This window comes from Mya arenaria, chromosome 13 (assembly GCF_026914265.1).
Source record: "Mya arenaria isolate MELC-2E11 chromosome 13, ASM2691426v1".
Taxonomy (NCBI): domain Eukaryota; kingdom Metazoa; phylum Mollusca; class Bivalvia; order Myida; family Myidae; genus Mya; species Mya arenaria.
The window spans coordinates 15,470,137-15,490,877 of NC_069134.1; the positions used below are offsets into that span (position 1 = coordinate 15,470,137).

Below are 20,741 nucleotides of genomic sequence, written 5' to 3' on the forward strand. Positions count from 1 at the left end.
ACCTTGTATGTTTAACCACTTTAGTCAGTATATCAATGTTAGTATCATTGCAAAGATCAAGGAGATATCCACACCTATCACAATACAGTTTACTGCCTCACTTCAATAGCCTTACAACCGGATAACCCTCCCATATAAAGCATTCATTTGTTATTAAAATGATATTTAAATGGGTCACGAAAGAGGCGAAGACCTTCATGGATGCATCCTGGGTATCAAGAGCCTGTCAATCGGGCTTTAAGATAACACATTCCGTAAGAATCAAATGAATTCGGAATACTGATAAAACAATATTATTTTAAAATGCACCCAATGCACGTATTTTTCAGGTTAATAACATGTATCACTAAGTAAGATAGCATATAGAATACCGCCTCCATGGCCCAGTGGTAATCGCGTCCGCCTACGGAGAGGGAGGTCGAAGGTTTTAGCTCCACATTGATTTTTCTGATATAGCCGGTTGCTGATCCAACAGGAAGTTTATAATCGGTACTAACTGCCGTCCTTCCAGGGGCCCGATATATAGGATGGTTATCGGGAGAAAAGATGTACATCAATTGAACCATTTAAATCATAGTGTCTCATAATCAAATGGGACCTCCCCTTAATCGGCCTTTAGTTATAAAAAGCAAGCACTTGACTTTACACATGTTGCCCCGTACTTAACGCAGTCAGTATGTTAAGCTATTTACTCGAGGAGTTTTATCAGTAAGATGGTATAGAGATATTTTCGATATATGATACAAATTTAGACATACGCACATTTAACCTACTAATAGGGAAAACAATGAAGGAATACAAGAATGACAGTATATCTGATATTTGTTAAGCAATTAAATTTGGACAGTATCGGGAGGAAAGCTGATCGATTGGTATTTGGTTGAACTAATTGTCTGTCAACAGCAGTTGAACATATAAAGATATTCTGTAGGCTTAAAGAATCATCGGATACCCCCGATAAACTACTGTGGTATTCTTCGTTGTGTATTTATCAATGAGTTTGACGGAAGTAAGTACCTTGGTTTACTGCGATTGGCCTATAGTAGAATAAGATTTGTGTATAAATAACAACGTATCATATATTTCTCTTTCAGTTCTACGTAAAATGCTAAAATAAAGATAAAACGATACCAACAACTGTCGAAAGAACATTTGACACAGACATATTGCATCCTTTGACCTCTAAGCATGACATTGACCTTTGAGGTTACACCTGGGACACGCCACCTCATCATAGTTAACCTTCATGGGAAGTGTTATTTAGCAATCATATAATACATGGTCAAGATAGAGGCACGCATCTTGTAGAATAGAACCATAATGAAAAAATACCTTCTCTTAACCGAACGATTAGTGTCAAGTTCATCTTGCAATGAATATTATTTATGGAATGTAGGAAGCCAACAGAAACCTCATAAAACCACATTCAGTATGGACCATGTTTCATATGAATATTGTGTTTTAGTGCATCAAGGCGACTGTGTGCCACTTATCTTTGAAAACACGGAATACCTTGAAAAAATCGTAAATAATTACTTTTTTTAATATCCATGCACTAAATCGCAAGGAACGTTTTCTTTCCCTTTGCGTACTTGATTTGAGAGTAGCAGCGTAAAACAAGAAAAAAGCAACAAGGTGGGGCACAATTTCACAGTTACATTATCATTTATTTTTTAGGTCTTCACGAACAAAACTTAAGTCAAATATCTGAACTCAAAACTGGACTCCTTTCAAATTCATTTTAGCTTCCACAACAATTCTCGGTCTCAAAACTCGATCCCAAACTCAATAAATTAAGTTCAAACTTGAGTAATATGAATCTGTTAGACAAACTCATAAATGGCTGACAACTGTATAGTGCAATCAGAGATTTGCCAGATTTGGTCGTCAGCGGGTCCCGAGAGTATTCAAAGACAGATCGAATACATTAGAGAATCTCACTCGACTCATTGCGATAGTGGTTGCTGTATTTAATGACGTGTTTGCGTCAACAAGAAGCATGTCACTGTTATTTATGCTGTCTGTGCGTGTAACTCATGTTTACTGCCATGGGAGCGCCTTAAGGTACCAATAATTACCAGGAAGAAGGAATGGAACAATAAATGTCATTTAAAAGAGGCATTATTACACCATTATAGACTCTACAAACGAATGGATCTCATACGTATTTCATTTATTAAAATTAAAATCTGTAAAGATTGGTTAATGTTGGGTGTTTATAGCGGACATAATTTAATACAATTTAGTACGGCTATTGAACATATTGAATCATATACTATTAAGTTAATATAATTAACATCCCTTATCAATGACAGTTTTACCACAGTTGTTTCATTTACCCTCTATGTCACAAAAGTAACACCCTCGTGCATAGCTTAATTATTGGCAGTACAGAAAAAGTAGTGTCCACAGATAATTTATCTGAAACAAATACAACAAACTAAGATCAAGCAAATATTAATTAGGAAAGATGACCATTACCATATATGTATGCCAAAAGACATTGTTAAAAGACTTAGAATATACTGCTCAATGCATAAGTGTTTCAAGAACAATAGATAATAGACAAACTCATTGCCGATGCAATAGAAAGGTTATTAAATTTTAGACACACATTTATATGAAGAAGGATTTGGTTAGAAGATTACCACAGAGCGAAAGCAGGTGCCCGTCTTTTGCAGCGTGATACGTGGCATAGCTGAGGAAATATTAAGCCGGAGTATTAAGTCTTGCTAAGGATTGTGTGTTACGTATATTGCAACATGTGTGCCAAGTTTTATTTGAATGCCTTGAACGGGTTTCGAGTTAAGGCCAAGGGTATAGTTGATGCACGCCGCCGAAAATGACAAAGTGGCTTTCTTAATACATAAAAAGTTGCCAGGTTGCATTATTAACACAAAATTAGCTTATTAAGACCATGCAACTCCATATACTTGAAACACTTGAGCTGTATTATTGTAGGGCTGCCACCAATCAGCAGTGAAGTCGACCACGACCGGTTTATCACCAGCACCCGCAAGGGCGATGTCAAAGTCCGCCTGTTGTACGCAAAAGTTCTCTTAACTACAAAAATAAATTGAAAATAAAGTTCCTCGCTAACAATATGTGGCTGCTGGAGATCCCAATTCAACAATGGTAAAATATGTTTGAAGAAAATATGTCAGTCTTTTTTTCACGTTTAACAGCTGCGCTGTTATTATAATGGTGATTATTATTGTTGTTAAATTTGAAAATAAAATATTGAAACTGTTCTGAATAAAAAAACAAAACTAAATCTGCCTACCGATGTAACAGTAGAATTGGTGTGCAGACCTTGTTTATGAATAAAATGTCTCCAGTTATATTATCTTTCACATAGTTCCGAAAATGATTGTATTGCACAGAACTAAATATGTATGAATTTTAGAGTATGAACAACGACAAAATAAACATGATGCTCCGAAAACCTTTTGACGTCATCTACGTATACCAGTCACTTCATTATTTATGACATGATTCTCACAAGTTTCCATTCATATGTGAGTATTACTTTTAGCACAATACAATTAATGTATTTACACTTTTATTTATTAATTTATGAGAATGAATTATTGCGGTTAGTAAGAAAATCTACGTATTCTGATGGTCCTAGAATGCAAATTATAACCTGCTTTGGTATCAATTATAGTTTGTATTTCCATATAGGAAACTCATGAAGATACATCGAAAATGCATGAATCTACATGTTGCATTCATACCTTTGTTTCTATAAAGGCAACCATTTTCACCAATCAAAGTAAAATACAAAAATGGAAATATATATGGTGATGAGAGCCATTTTTCAAAGGCTGGAAAGGGGCTTTCATGAGTTGTTAATCAGCGTCCAGTCCAATCCTATGTGGATACTGCATACAAGTACCTTGTAACCTTGTTACCTTGTAGACTTCGTATGTTTCTTTTTATAATATAATATGTTTAAACCAATGTTCAAAGGCTATGATTTCCCAATTGGAAAGAATACCCATTAATTATAAAGAATGTATAATTAAAGGTGAAAATCATTGAGATATTTGGGTATAGATGGATAGTTCTTTTCAATACAAAAGTGAAATGGTATTGAGCGCTACCAATATTCGATTTCTATTCACCAAGCAATGTTTAATACAATATATGATAACATACAATATTTATGAGTTTCATGTTTCTAGTATTTAAGTCATGATTGATCAATGAGTGGAACCTGCAGTTTTAGGCGGATTGGCCAAGTGGCATTAGGTTAAACTTTGACGAGCAGATTGATATTTATGGTCAAATTGAGGCTGTGTTTTTTCCTGGCGATCCGTCTGCAAGAATGTAGACCGCAAATCAAATGCCTAGTGAACATTGACCATGTCCTCCAGCAATCCTCGAATGTCAGTGTATGCAATCGCACATCATTTTTTGCAAAGATGATAACGTCTTCAGTGGTTCAGATCGAGCTGTGACGCTAGAATGAACAAAATCCATACACTAGGTGTAGGAATTTAAGTCGATCACTTTCTCTGATCCTGCAAATTCTGGGAATTTGTTGTTTTGATATGTCCACGGCTGTAGGGACGAGCAACACTGTATATTTCTACAACGGACAGATGTTCTCCATTAGAAACCCAGATTTGCCTCAAGCCCGCCCTCTCAAAACAAGAACAAGACAATGGCGACAAATGTATATGTAATGGCGGTGAAAACCCTAAAGAAAGCTCTCTTATTACCCGGCAATTATATACACGGCGTTGTACAATATCAATTGTCAGTTTAAGATGATCATAGTAAAACAATGGAACTAAAAGGACAAGTCCATTAGTAACAATAATCAGGGACCTTGTTTGAAGGTACAACGTTTGGGCCAAAATGACACACGAACGACACAAATGAAGAAACCCCTCAAACAGACCACACACGCATCACGTAGCTAGCGTACGTACCATTTTAATAAACACACCGTCACAAAGTATATATGACTTAGTTTAGTATTGTCATTTCGCAGCATGTCTATACAGTCGTACTGCAAAACAAATTTTCACCTCCGTGATACCTCAGTTGGTAAAGAGGACTGAAGCTGAATGATTGAAATTCTTAGGTCGCTGGTTCGAATCCGGATCGCGGGAGTCAATTTTTGATAGCATTGTTTATATAATAGAAATATTAAACCCCTTTCAAATTCTCAGATTCATGTAGCAAACTGTTCTAGCTTCATGTTGACATGTACATGAAATACTAAAATAAAATTAAGGCGCTTAACATTTAAATCCAATTGTAGTGTACGATAATATACGCTTTTCTTCCATTCACTGTTAGTTTATAATAAGGCTCGTTGGTTTAGGGGTATGATTTTCGCTTAGGGTGCGAGAGGTCCCGGGATCAAATCCCGGACGATCCCTACCTTTTTTCATTAATTTCATGATTCTAGTAGTTATAGAGTGCTTGTTAAGATTTTACTCTTAGCCCATAATAATTTTGTTTCACATACCAATGCGTTTATTGTTCCGTGGACGCCAGAAAGCGGTTCCCAAATCAAGTGCTTTAACAAGACGTGCATATGTAAACCCAACATTTCATTTACCGTATGGTCCGATTAAAGATACATAAGGTTTGCCCCAGATAGTAAGCTTTCTTTATCTATATTGGCATTTACTGCGAATGCATTCCATAGAACCATCCCTGAAACAACATTAATGAGGAGAAAAGTAGGTGTCACGTGCTTTCATACACCGACTTCCGCTCCGAAGCAGAATACCCTGTTTTATATTTTTACAAGTAAAAGAACGACTATAGAACTAGTATAATCTAACCTAAAATCAACTCAATATCAATTTTGTATGAATACATGTGCGTCGCACATCACGTCGCGCCAAATTCCCGACATTGATATGTGCGAAACCTGGGTTCTGTACAACTGCATGAGATTTTTTTATTTGATACACCGGCAAAACTAATAAAAAACAGGTTACTTATATTCAGCCAGTGGGTAGATAACGTATTTTAAAGTAGTAACTTGATAGAACGAGTGTATATATATGTATAAACAGCAAAAACTAAACACTCTCGCAGTAATGATGACTTGTTTTTGCTCCTTGTAAAAATAACTGGAACAGCGATCAGACGATTTGGACTCCACATTGGTCAAACTGTAACCTTGGTTTCAAATATATTTCCTCTGAATACCCCACCCATTTTCCAGGCCTTCGACGCAGTGTTCAATTTACAAAATAATATACAATTAATAATTTCTAAGTGAATAGAAAAGTGAAAATAAATACCCCACTTTAAAATTAGGCAGTCTTAGTATACATTAGGTAGCATTAATTTGTTAAGTATGGAAAGCCGGTTGATAGTTGCTGGTTGTTACTGCCGTTTTCGATCTGCAAGGTGCGGTGTAACGCCGCATAGCACCATAGCCGCATTAACGTGTTTTTTCGTTCATGCGGTGATTTTCAACGCATAAACAGGGCAACCACGTTTATGCGGCGACGCTCAACGCATAAAGCAGAAATTGCTTATATGGAGCGCAACTGTGCCTTTTTGCCACATAAAGAGGATTAACTAAACCATATATTATAAACATAGAGTTCTTATATTTCACCAAAAACGATGGTAATGACGTTGATGATGATGATGATCATGATGATGATGATGATGATGATGATGATGATGTCCGTCCTCCATCCCGAAATCTTGTGACATGGGAGTCTCCAGAGTCACTTACATTTATTCATTGGTGTATGAATGATGATTGTGGTGGTTGTGATTGTGGAGAAGATGGTGGTGGTTGTGATTGTGGAGATGGTTGTAATAGGTTGTGATGATATTGTTGTTTATGATGATGATTAATATTAAGGCGTAGCATATTACTGTCATTTTGAAAAAAATAGCGGAAGGATGATGATGATAATTATGATGATGCTGGTTGTGGGGATGATGATGGTTATGATGATGATTAAGATTAGGGCTTAGCGCATTACTGTCATTTTGAAAAAAAAAATGATGATGATGATGGAGCTGGGAGGATTGTTGGATTTCTGTTTTTTCTAGAAACGTTTGAAATGACGTTGAACGTGCGCATTGTCAATGGTACATGCCCGTCAGTCTAACAAAAAGGCGAGAATATATGAAACGTAATACGACGATTCAATTTTCTGATTGTCCCAAATGACGGTGTTGTGCGTTTTCGTAACATATTCCCTTCTTTAGTCGGGTCAAACGTCATTTCAAAAGTGTTCGCAGAAAGATCAATTGGTTTGGTTCACATTTAAACCGATCTTACTAAATCCCAGAATTTACGTCTCTATTGTCTACTTCAAAGCTTGGTTAAGTGGACACAAAAAACTAAGTTCGATCTTGATGAAACTTTAACAACCACTTCTGTACTAGTATGTGCCTTAATTGTTTTTATGCGACGAAAGTGTGCCTTTTTGCCACATAAGAAAGTCCTGTTTATGCGTTGAAATTCACCGCATAAACGTGGTCGATTTCGTTTATGCGGAGTAAAATTGTTCATTATTTCAATACGATATACTCAAAATATTTCGATAGATATGTCAATTATTTCTATATGGAATGTTGCATGTATATACATAGATTGGGTCATGTCCGAGCTGTATATTGTCACGCAGGAAGAGATATTACAATAACTTGACACATGTGTTCCATACATAATGACGACTTGTCGAGTGAAAGACCAATGTCTTTACGTCAAAGGTCAAGGCCACAGGTACAGGTTTGTCATTTTAGAATATTGCATGTATGTATTTACAGTATAGTTGGTTGTGTCTTGGCTGTAATTTTGTCATGCAGTGAGGGATTTTAAGATTACTTTGCACACGTGTTCTGTACATTAGGACGACGTTTCGCGTGCAAGACCCACGACCCTACCTTAAATTTCACTGCATGTATGAACATAGAGTATGGTTTGTCATGTCCGGGCTGTAACATTGTCATTGTCAAAATGACATTGCCAAAATTAATTGACTCATGTGTTCGTACATTAAGACGACGTGTCACGTGCAAGGCCAATGTCCCTTCATCAGAAATAAAAGCCAAACTCAGAGAGTTTAATCTTTATGGAATGCTGCTTGTATGCATATACAGTATAATTGGTTGTGTCCGGGCTATAACTTGTTTATACAGAGAGAGATTTTAAAATTGCATATGTGTTCGGTACGTAAAAACAACGTGCCGCGTGCAAGATGAACGTCTGACTCAAAGATCACGGCCACAATAGAGTTAAATCATTATCGAATGCTGCATGTATGCATATACAGTAAAGTGGTCGTGTCCGGGCTGTATCTTTGTCATGCGCCTAATGATTATAACCTTAATTGTGTTCGGTACATAAAGACGACATATCGCGTACGAGAACTTCGTCCCAACATCAAAGGTCAAGGCCACACTCTTAAGTAGCAACCATGGCATCTCCAATTTGGCATACTATGGTCAAGTGTATTTGTTTATTATATATTTATTCTATTGCAGTTTTGTTCGCAGCAGATCAATGCGAATTGTAGGCGTTTGTGCGATTGTTAACTAGCAAATAGTAAATGGTCAATGGCATGTCCCAACCAACATTATAGTTAAAAGTTCCGCAGTTTCGAATTGGTGAGGCTTATTTGTTGTCTTAAACATACCCGAGTTAAACTTGGGCATTGTGTGTCTTTAAAAACCTGATAATACACCTTGAAGGTGAAATACAATACAAAATTCTTCGTTTTGAGTCGTGTGTCATTTTGATGCAGTGTCCAAAGATCGGAATGAAACATTGAAACCTACAGGGACCAACATAGAAGCTGTAACTTTAAATACTTTAATTACCATTCAATCAAATCATTAACAATGAATGAGTCAATGAAACGGAACCAAGTGATTGACAAGGACCAACTGGAAGATTCTCGACTTATAAGATTACTCTGGAACACTCTCAGTCATTATCCGGGGCAGATAACCCACTAAAGTCGACCTTACATGACACAGCAGCTTGTATAAGAAGTATGATAATGTTTGTAACAATAAAATACAGTGAACTAGTGGTTAAATACATCTATTAATATCCAGACAATCAAATTATTATCAGTCAAACAAAAGACATAAATCAGACTTGATTATCAATGCGATGTGTTCGTCATGCTTTGATTTGCACTTCTATTTATTTTTGACAATCATGGCTTTCAGCTCGTCTTTATCAGCTCCCTCTAGAGTATCGACCTGTAAAAAAGAAAGAAAATATAAAGTTCTTTACCTTGCATCGGAAGTATTAATAGAGTACAATAAACGTCTCGTGTTTTTCTTGTCATTGCCACCCTTTTCTGACAATTAAAGGTGTTATCAACGAAAACTATAAAGTAGTGTTATTGTTTGCAGAGCTTGGGTTTCGGTTTAGATAGGGCCAGAATTGCATATACTGAAAGATTTTCTGAATGAACATGCATAGCAAATCCTATAATTTCCCGTTTTCTCCCGTTAGGCGGTTGGGGCGTTAAGGAATACCAGGTTATTATGACAGTTATCTGAAACAAATGCATTCTTTTTTGAAAAAGAAAGACGCATTTTGCATGCATTTTGTCTCAAATGAAGCTGATAATGAAGTAATGCATTTCCAAGCCGTAATGAATCAATTCAAAGCTATACGAAGCAACATGAAACACATTGGTGTTGTTCAATTGAACTTATTTTAGGGTAATAAAGAAAGTGATCACCTTCGCCTAACGACAAAGGGCTACTTTTATATAATGGAATAAAATAAAAAAAAATACTGCTCCCAGAATTAGGGTTTCTGCGCGCTTCACTTTTCCTAATAAAAATATTAAAAAAAAGCGCAACAATTTCCAAAATACTGCAGCTAAAGTAATTGTCACTGTATGTACACATCTTCTGAATAAAGTGTATCTAAATAAAAAAATTGAAGTCCGTACCGAAAGAAATTGGCGGGTAATGCTCCGGACAAAAATAAATATGAAATTAACAAAGGGCAATAACTCAAATAAATTTGCAGCAAAAGTATGGTCCCTGTGCACTTTACTTCTCCTCAACGAGATGCATGTACAGCTAGATATTAAGTGTGAAGCAAATACTTCAAAGACTGCAAGTCAGTGTGTCTCGGAACAGGGCAATAACTTTCCCAGAGTAATGGTTCTTGTGCACTACACATTTCCTAAAAGCGATTTGTCTGTATACGAAGTTTGAAGTAAATACTTCAATGATTTTTTAAGTTATGCTCTGGATAAAATTGCCAGGACGCACACAACCCCTCACGCACTGAAGCATATACGCATTCCCAACTATCAATACCTATGTCCCCTTCGCCTTTCGGCGGGGGTATGAATTATGCTTAATATTTGTACAATAATATTGTTTTTTGAACATTGTTTTCGTTTTAAAACTTGACAAGCAAAAGCATCTTATATTCGTTATATATATGTATATGTTACCTAATGTACGAAGGAAGGGGGCAGCGTTTTATATATGTAAAATCTCCTGAAAGCGCCATGGCCAATAATAACTGTATACACTGAACTTCGAGGGTAAGCGAATCGCTATCTGGCTCATTTTCAAATACAGTTTCAATCAAACTTTACTAAAAAATTTAAGTGGTTTCATGAAAAACTGTATAGCAAACACACACACATATGTGTGTGTGTGTGTGCGTGTGTGCGTTTGCGTGTGCGTGTGCGTGTGCGTGTGCGTGCGCGTGCGCGTGTGTGTTGTCAGAAAATATACAAATCCAAAAACAAGTAAAATATATATTTATGTACCACTGCTCCATTCTTGTAGAGTTTAAACGTCGGCATACAACTGATTTTCTGGCTTTCAGATGTTTCCTGCAAATATGCAGAAAATTGTATTAATTACAAAGTTAGCTGTATGGCTTTGTAAAATGCGAAAATATAAAAGTTGTCTATCGTACGTTTTGCTAAGTCCCTATTCTGACAAAAGTACTTGATTTTCTAGTTTGCATGAAGATCTGATAAAGGTATTTTCAAAGGGAAATTGTGAATAACCAGGATTTCCAATATTGCTCATTACAACAAAACGCAATGTTTTGTTGTTAAAAGGAAATGGTATGCAAGTATAATGTTGGTTGTGAAAAGTTTCGTTAAATGACTTAAAAAGAAAAGTAAAATATTGCTGAAAGCTTTTGCTATTGACGAAACACGAATCTAGGACATTCATATTTTGAGACGGAGAGCGCACACGTGATAACATTAATGAGCAAGCAGTTTAAATGTGAAAGAGTTCATTTTACGAAAATATTTGAAACTTCAGTTTAAAGATGCACTCTTACCCCCAAATAAGATTTACCATAATTGATTGATACAATTATTATAGTATACTAAAAAAATACGAATAAATGTCCAAAACAATGGTTCTAATGAAGGAGACAAGATTTAATTTGAAAGAAAAGTGCATAAAACAGGGTATTTCTACTTTTTGAGACGATAGTAGATCACAGTTAATCTTTTAGCACTCACCAATCATTTAATACAGAGCGTTTTCAGCAATTAGATACACGGTTACAATGATGCTATCAGCAATCAATTTTTTCCCTAAATGCATTATTTAGTAAGTAGTTAAAGATGTATCACTCAAAATGTTTGTAATACTTAAGGAATGAATTGCGGGGTTGATGTCATTATCGGGGTATGAACGCAATTGGGTTGGTCAATGTGTGTGGAGTCCGAAGGACTCCACGCGTACTTTGACCAACCCAATTGCGTTCATATCCCCGATAATGACATCAATCCCGCAATTCATTCCTTATATTTATACCAATAGTTCATCATTTCATTCAAGAATTGTTAAAAAAAATACTTCATTTCATTTAAGAAAACCTTTCAGTAATCCGTTCTTACCCATTCTGTAAATAGAACGACCCGACTATAACCGGAAACATTTTTTTTCAAATGACGTCACAATAACGCGGGAAAAGATCAACCACATGAAATCACTTTAAAACGTAAAATTGAAACCCTTCTGGTACCAATATATTTAAAATATAATAAACTAACACTTTTAAAAATGTTGATCTATATTTTACGGGACCTGCAGACACAATACAACCAATAACAAGATCAATAGCTCCCATGTATATTGCTATGCAATGAATAACGATCCGAACATATCCGAAGATGTTGCGTTCATCAATCGAATTGCCGAAAGGCAGTTCATTTAAGGAATGGAAGTTGAGGTGTAAATATATGTGTATGTATTGATTTAAAATAAGAGTGTCACTTCAATATCGTACCGCTAATTTTCAGCACAGCAGAGCATAGGCCTCTGATTGGCTTAAGGGAAGGTTAACTTCATATCTTAATGTTGATATAGCTTTTTCCGATTGCTCAGTTCCAAAACAAATATACAGATATATAAAATTATACATGTTTTATGCATTTTAAATTATGTAAGCAGAATATTGTTGAATCCGAATATTACATACAATTTAAGAATCCTAGCTTAGTTAAGTTTAGGAATCCTGTGACAATGTTTCGGTTATTAACAATATTGTCAGATTTATTTCAGATGCTCTGTTATTCCGAGAGGTTAAACTCCGAACAACAGCTGCTTCATAGTCTTGGCTTTCTTGAATTGTTTATATTTTTTATATCTATTTTGCTAGATTGTATGATTTATTGAAATGTATTACATTAAACATTAAACACAAAGCTTATTTTTGGTCTCATATTTATTTAAACATATTTTTTTGTGTATTAAATTATTATATATTATTATTTTCTATACACGTTTATGTCTTGGTCATATTTCTGTTGATATTATTTGTAAATGACCAAATGCAAGATGCCGGTTTGCCAATGAAACTTATTTTTGCTTTTTTAATAGTTAAACAAAGTTGACATTTTGAGTGAAAACACATGCATTTCAGTTTTTCAACACCATCTTGGAGTTAAACATATATACATATTTTAACATACATAATTTACTTAAAACATGATTTACCGAGTTCTCATCAACATCCACTTTGTAGAAGACCACATCATCATATTCTTGGCTCAAGCCCTAAAACAAAACAAACAAACGAATCTGGCGAAATAAAGAGAAGGTTAGTTTAAACAGTTGTATTCAGTTCAATTAAAATTAGATAGATGCACAAAATAGAAAAGAAATAATATATTTCTCAATTAAAAACGTTCAAAATGATAAGCTTCATCATAATGATTTTGCTACCATTTCTTCATTTCTCGTTCAGTTTTATGACAATTGACGATGCAAATGGTAAAAATGCCGAAATCAAGTATATATGCTGTAAAGTTTATTTCGGGCTTGAGGTACTTGGTGTTTACCTTTTCGTTTTTTATTATTATTTGTTTTATTGATAAGTTTCCTCAAGTTAATACATACTTTGATAAGATTTACCTTTTGCGTTTTATCTTTTTTAAGAATTGTTGGGATAAGAGTGAGGTTTGCACATAAACTGGTTTAAACCCCCAGTAAATTTACATTTTACTGACCGTTCCAAGGCGGTACCTAACAATTCTTGATAAACATACCAACTATATATATATATATATATATATATATATATATATATATATATATATATATAGATAGATATATATATATATATATATATATATATATATATATATATATATATATAGTATTTATGCACTGTGCTGTTTGAAGAGGTTTGTGCTGTACTATGTTTCTTGTTTGTGATTTTGTGTTCTATGTCTTTGGCGTTTGCCCATTGCCACTAAACCGGGTTTATGTTTAAACTTTTTGCTACTGAGCATGTTTCTGTAGATTTATGCATATATATTGAAGATGCGAATTTACACGTCCGGAATAAAAATATAAACCCTGTAGACAGTGCAAACTATTTACCTCAAACACAGGGGCGATCATCTTGCAAGGTCCACACCAGGAGGCAGTGAAGTCCACCACCATTAGCTTTCCTGCTGCCGCCGACAGTGCAGCATCGAAGTCCGCCTAAAGGTTAAGACAATATACGTTATGCTTTCAATGGTAAAACAGAGAAAACGTTTAATTGAATGGGTTCTCCAATAGCTAAAATCAGTTATCTATTTGAAAGGTCTAGATAGAAAAAAATGCTTATATGTTCTCTCATGAATGTTGATTTCACCGAACAGAACGGTAAACTTGATTTGAAGTAACGGAGTTGGCAGATATCGTAGTGAATGTCACAAGGTCACATTATTATTTAGCTATAACTTCTTTCTCATTGATACATACACAAATTCACCAAAGAAGAGAAACAGTTACTCCCACCCCTTTACATCGGATAATAAACCCAAAGAACAAAAAAAAGAAACTACACTGTATGTTTTGCGAGGGTTCTTCAAAAGGTTAAACTATGAAGGATTATAAGTATTTTCCATGGCCGAGAGTGTAAAATAGGTTCATTCCGACCCGAGCGTAGGGTGTTTTGCGGAAACGAGGTTTACCGAGTTTCCGCAAAACACCCTGCGCGAGGGTCGGGATGAACCTATCTTACACGAGCGGCTATGGTAGATGCTTTTTCTCCCACCTCAGTTAAACAAAATTAAGTAAAAATGTTGTTTTTTTGCTGGAACTCTTTTGTGCTTAGTGAAAATAATTGCGTACTGATATGCGATAAGTCGTGGTTGTCATGGATATTCGCGCAGTGATTCAGAGTATGTAAATGGTCTAATTGGTCTTAAAATAGTTCTAAGAAGAGTGAAGCATTATTTCTTGAAAGGTGCGTGAAAATTGTTTTCTGATGACATTTGAAGCGAGAAATAATTAACTAGCGTTCTTAATATTGCCACAAGACAAGGTTTCCATGATGCGCTACAGACGACAGTCTTCAACAAGGGAGGTAATTACAATGTGGCGACCATTAAAAAGAAGTTCCATACGGGCATTTTATCTTCGCCCGTGGGCAAGATAAGAATTTTTAGCATGGTTAAATTAATGGATCTACTTATCTGAGGTGGGAGAAATAATATGCTTAAATCACCACTTTGCTCATAACTCCGGGAACATGTTGGTAAAAAATAAATCTACCAAAATATTGTAGAAATTGCTGATTTTTTTACAAAGTTATTTAATTTAAAGTATAAATATAAAGAAGTATATATCATGAGTACTGGTCAATATTGTTTTCATTAAACTTTTGTCATTAAGTTAAACATCGTTTGAGTTGCCAATTCAATCAAACCAATCGTATGAAGAGTTGAATAATATTGCAAAAGCTATTTTCGTGATGTTATGAACTATCAAGATGGATTAAGATATCCAAAGCTGGTCAAGAGTATTTAAGATGGCCACCGTTAGATACGGAAAGAGTATCATTGACTGTGAAGTATGACCGTAGAAGGAGATAGGCGATACCTGGTTTGATATATCGCTTATGTGATAGGGATTTCAAAAGGAAATATATTTATTGTTCTGACTAAGTAAAATGAACTTAGAAAGGTTGTTTTCCATTTAAAGTGCACTTCCCAATATATATGGATATACCAGAAATGGCATTTAAATAAGAATGTGTCTGTGCCTTATTATCACGATTTCCGTTGCTTTGCCTACGCCGTGAAGTGCCGAGCCCTATGGTCTTGGTGTTAATATCGGGTCGGCCGTAAGGTGTGCGTTGCATTTGATTCAGCAGTCAGCACAATTAATTACGTTCAAAGCAATATGTACAGCTAATGGCTTTACGAGCCAGATCGTATATCCCTCTATCCTAATCTCTGCAAACCCAGATCGATACCGATATTCAGAGCGCCCCAGAATCTCTTCGGCGCAAGGTTGTACCGGTTGTCTCCCGTCAATGGTCAGAGCGCCTCAGAACCCCAATGACGGGAATACTAGCAATGTGTCGATGACCAAACTAAACGCAATGCTTCGTAGACCATGCACTGCTACTCTGTCGCTGTGTGTTCGCTCTACATATAACGCAATGCTTTAAGGGTTAGAAATGTCCATGCAACAGTTACACCGTAGCAATATCTAATGATGTCTTTTCGCTCGTGCAGTACTATTCCTGATTCCTGCTAAGCAAGCTGACAAGCTTGTCGTTGAAATGCTGTACATAACTTATGTAAACTGTTGATCATAGTTTTGGACTATAATACGTATTGAATCAAAGCGCGAATGCGCTGAAAGACTATCTGCGGGCAAATATGTGAGAGTTGCAAAAAAAATTGAACAGTGGGGATGGGTGAGGGGCACATAGCTAAAAGTGAAAACTATGCCGAGGGCCAAGAACGCTTGTGTCCACATTGGGCGAGGAAACCAACATATCTCTATCTATTTTATGGCGTCTGGTGTCATTTTGTTTATATAAAAGTCACTTCAATCGTCGTGATATAACATCCCCGTGTAGTTAAGGTTACAATGCATACCCCTTTCAATCATTTCCAAAGGTTTTTCGTTACTTTGATTAGATATCATACGATAGGAAAGTATAATACATCATATATATCATTTCCTTTTATGAACATACACGTTTTGTTTAAGGAAAATCATTTTTTTACAAACAACTTCAGCAATAATTTCTTTTAAAATGCACAGCTTATCACTTCAGTCGACGTATCCCCAACCCCCATGTATTTATGCATGCCCCTTCCAATCGCTTCTAAAGGTTTTTCGGTGCTTTGATTAGATATCATACGATAGGCTTTTTTATGAACATACACGTTCTAATTGTTTAAGAAAAATGATTTTGTTTTACGAACAACTTTAGCAATAATTCCTTTCAAAATGCAGAGCATATCAGATGGTCCTTTTCCCGCGGTGAGGACAATCATGTGGTCAGTTAATGTATGAAGAAACTATTTTTAGATTGTCGGTCAGTTAATGGTTGAAGAAACTATTTTTAGATTATCGGAAATTGTCTGTTCTAAGAATGAGAATATGATAGTGCTTTTTCAAGTTTTATTGATAAATTAAAGTTATTTATGTTTTATGTAAGTATCTTTGTAGAAATAGTACTAGTGCTGTTATGAATGCTTCGATGTTTTACAGATTTAATTCTACTTTGCTTAACCAAACGTATGCATGACTCACTTGTCGTATCAGGGCATGTGTGCTTATATAAATTGAAAGCCTAATGTCTTAAACTAAGCCAAGAATACACCGAACGAAGCTTTTATGCGAAAAAATGAAAAGATCTTATTAGAAAAGTGTACGCCTAAAAGTCATAGAATGAATAGAATTGTGTTATTGTTTAGCAGGCAAATCATAGTATTTGAAGCATTAGCAACGCGAAACCTGATATACAACTATTTTGACATTCAGACAATCATTTTTGTTTCTTATCTCATAAAAGTAATATCAAAAATACACCGTAAAAAATAAGCGTGGTTCAGGGTCACGCCAGGTTATAAAACCCTGCAGTCGATAGGACACTTGCAGTCAGTATCATTTAAACTCAGAGTGAATATCATTATCATGTTACCTTCCAACCAGAGCCTCCGTTATTTTGACCCACATTAATCTGATAAATATAGCGATCTAAAAATAGTTATTTTCTGCTAAAAATAAAACGCCAGTATACAGAATTACAGCGCGGAAATAGCCGAACAAACAAGAACACATACTCGGACCGCAATACAACTTATCTATGTTTATGGTTTCGACGTCATTCTGTTAAAGATAGCGCGCATTAATACAAAAAAGGGTTAAAACGACATGAAAAGAAGTAGTTCTTTGGATTTTGCGGTCGGAATGACGTCACCATTACGTCATATGTACTTCCGTTGTGTGGAAAAATGTTCTTATGATTGATAGACATGTTTTCACATGCTCAATACACTGTAAATCAAAACTATCATTATTCCTGAAACTTTTATACCTTAAGTATCTATTCTTGCTTGATTTATCATTTAGAGTAGAGATTAAAGCATAAACCGCTGCCCTATAGAGGAAAGGTCATTTTGGAAGATCTGTCATGGCGGACGGTGCAATTTTTAGAGTTTGTTTTTCAAGTGGAGTGATTTTTCTTAGGAATAACTTGACCCCCCTTTTTTATTGGCTTAAAAGGTAATTTAAAGCGTGTACTTTAAGAATATATGTGGTTATCATAGCCTGCATTCGCTCGAAGTGCCTTTGAATGTTGTCGGAAAATTATACTTTTACATTGAATTATATAGGAAATAACAATGGTGGTGTGTAACCTAAAAGGGACCAAACTGCTTTGTTTAAAAAGTGTTATTTTTGGTAAGAAATGTATTGCATTTCACTATTTCTGGCAAATTTTCACAATTAAATGCATTTATCTTGTCCGGTTGATCAAAATATGCAATTTCCCGGTTTTCACAACTTTCAACTATTTTTTCTTTTTAAATGAGTCGTCTGCAATCTTACGAGCACTGAAAATGTCCAAATTTGGTGAAAATTTGACTGCGAGAACTTGAAATGTGTGCAAAGATGTGTAGAACTGCCCAATTTGATGCTTCGAATGCCATTTGAGTCAAGGTTCAGTTGAAAAACCTCAAAGAATGGCATTTTGGGCCAAAACGCCTTAGAAAATACAGACGCACAGGCACTTGGGTGACAGGCAGTGAAACTGGAAAACCTGACACAGACTATCAGATTGAGCTAGCTTTGGGTGTATTTATGTATGAAGGACTAATCGAAAGTGTTTTTCATTAAAAATGCAGGGACGGGTTTAGTTATAGGAATGACGTCACCATTACGTCATATGTACTTCCGTTGTGTGGAAAATTCTTAATAAAAAAAAATGTTCTTATGATTGATAGACATGTTTTCACATGCTCAATACACTGTAAATCAAAACTATCATTATTCCTGAAACTTTTATACCTTAAGTATCTATTCTTGCTTGATTTATCATTTAGAGTAGAAATTAAAGCATAAACCGCTGCCCTATAGTGGAAAGGTCATTTTGGAAGATCTGTCATGGCGGACGGTGCAATTTTTAGAGTTTGTTTTTCAAGTGGAGTGATTTTTCTTAGGAATAACTTGACCCCCCTTTTTATTGGCTTAAAAGGTAATTTAAAGCTTGTACTTTAAGAATATATGTGGTTATCATAGCCTGCATTCGCTCGAAGTGCCTTTAAATGTTGTCTGAAAATTATACTTTTACATTGAATTATATAGGAAATAACAATGGTGGTGTGTAACCTTAAGACTACCTGCGTGCATGCGCAGATAGTCTAAAAATGAATTATGAATTATGCACAAATAGATGACGGTTGAAGACAATGGGTAGAAGAATTAGAGAAATGCGTTTGTGTACAAAGGGAATACCCGACTATAACTTAATATTGAGATATGAATAACGCACGGTTTTAGACAATGGGTAGAAAAATAGCACGATAAATGTATTTGTGTATAGGGGGAATATAATGTGGGCTTATTATGGTTCACATAATATTGGCCCCATGTCTACACTTTTTGAAGAACCCTCGTAGGTGGCAACGTCTTTCTACGTTTTGAAATTATGTTTACCAGTAAAGTTCATGAACAACAAAGAGCGTATGATATTGTAAGAACGATACAAAAACGGGTGAACCAACACCGATGTAGGAATATTATCTTATTCATCAACAATCAATTGAGGTTGTTAATGACAACAATGACAACAGTGGAAGTATCGAAAACGTGGTGTTCAATCTTGAGTAGTACCGACTGAAATATACTATCATACCTTTAACAGTTAATGGATTCACCCTATAAATGTTTTAACATATATTTTATACCTATTTAAATCACATACTGAGTGCAACTGCACAAATTTAGTCTATATTTATCATACACAAAATCTGTGTCAGAACCATAAGTCTGAATAATTACTGATTAGTTCGTGAATTCAACCAATCCTGGTGGGATCGCCGTCAAAAAGTTTGAATATATCATTCCCACGTATTACAGATATATAAAGCTTAATTGTGAATATTTTACATATAAAGTTAAAAACCATAGTGTATATATATATATATATATATATATATATATATATATATATATATATATATATATATATATATATATATATATATATATATATCTTGAAAACAATAATTGAACGTGAAGACATATCATTTTCACTTGATAATACAAACTCTTACCTTAGTTTCCAGAAATTTCACCATTTTTAGGATAGTTCACACTGAAATGTATCCGCAGTATCTAGTACAACGCATTAAATTCCTCTTCAAAATAACCAATATCAACAGGACACTGTGAGTCATGGTGAGCATGCTAGGCCAATAAAACATATCCTAAAAGCGGTAAGCAATCTCATTTTATAAATCTGAAATACTGTATAAACAAGTATTGTTACAGCTGTAAATATACACGTGTAAAACTCAAATTGTGTCCACAAGTCAACAGGTATTGGTCAGTAGTTTAGACATAACGTCTTCATAAATTTATTCTTCACGGGATCTTCTGTTTGAAGGACAAGAAAAAAGCATGGTATTGCAGCGGCCTAAAATGGCCACATAATTGATAGGACAATGCACCGAAGAATTGTATTGTTCACTATTGTTCTGAGTTGGGGTTATCACAGTGTTCTAATATCTATTTCATGCATGCCAATATTGATCATCGACGTATTACGAACATGATACGGTATTACAAGCTTTTCAAGTATAAAACAACCATTATTTGCGGTATCGATTAACATTCGTGGTCTTACAAAGAACACTCTTATTTAAGAAAAAGTATTGATATTTCGATATGAATCAATATTGCAATGAAAACTAAAGGGACATGCCTTAAGTCAAACATTCAAATATAGACCCTGATAATATAAATAGGTTTATAAA

At 35.1% G+C, this 20,741-nt stretch overlaps 1 protein-coding gene across 1 annotated transcript; it reads right to left on the bottom strand.

Annotated features, from left to right (window-relative positions):
* Window positions 1-9,033: 9,033 nt before the first annotated feature.
* LOC128213190 (thioredoxin-like) lies at window positions 9,034-20,186 on the bottom strand. Its single transcript, XM_052918741.1, has 5 exons — window positions 20,040-20,186; window positions 13,849-13,953; window positions 12,961-13,020; window positions 10,761-10,826; window positions 9,034-9,213 (listed from the first exon to the last, which is right to left on the bottom strand). Exons 1-5 carry the CDS (start codon window positions 20,061-20,063, stop codon window positions 9,151-9,153), a joined length of 318 nt encoding a protein of 105 aa, XP_052774701.1. The 5' UTR covers window positions 20,064-20,186; the 3' UTR covers window positions 9,034-9,150.
* Between the last annotated feature and the right edge of the window lie 555 nt (window positions 20,187-20,741).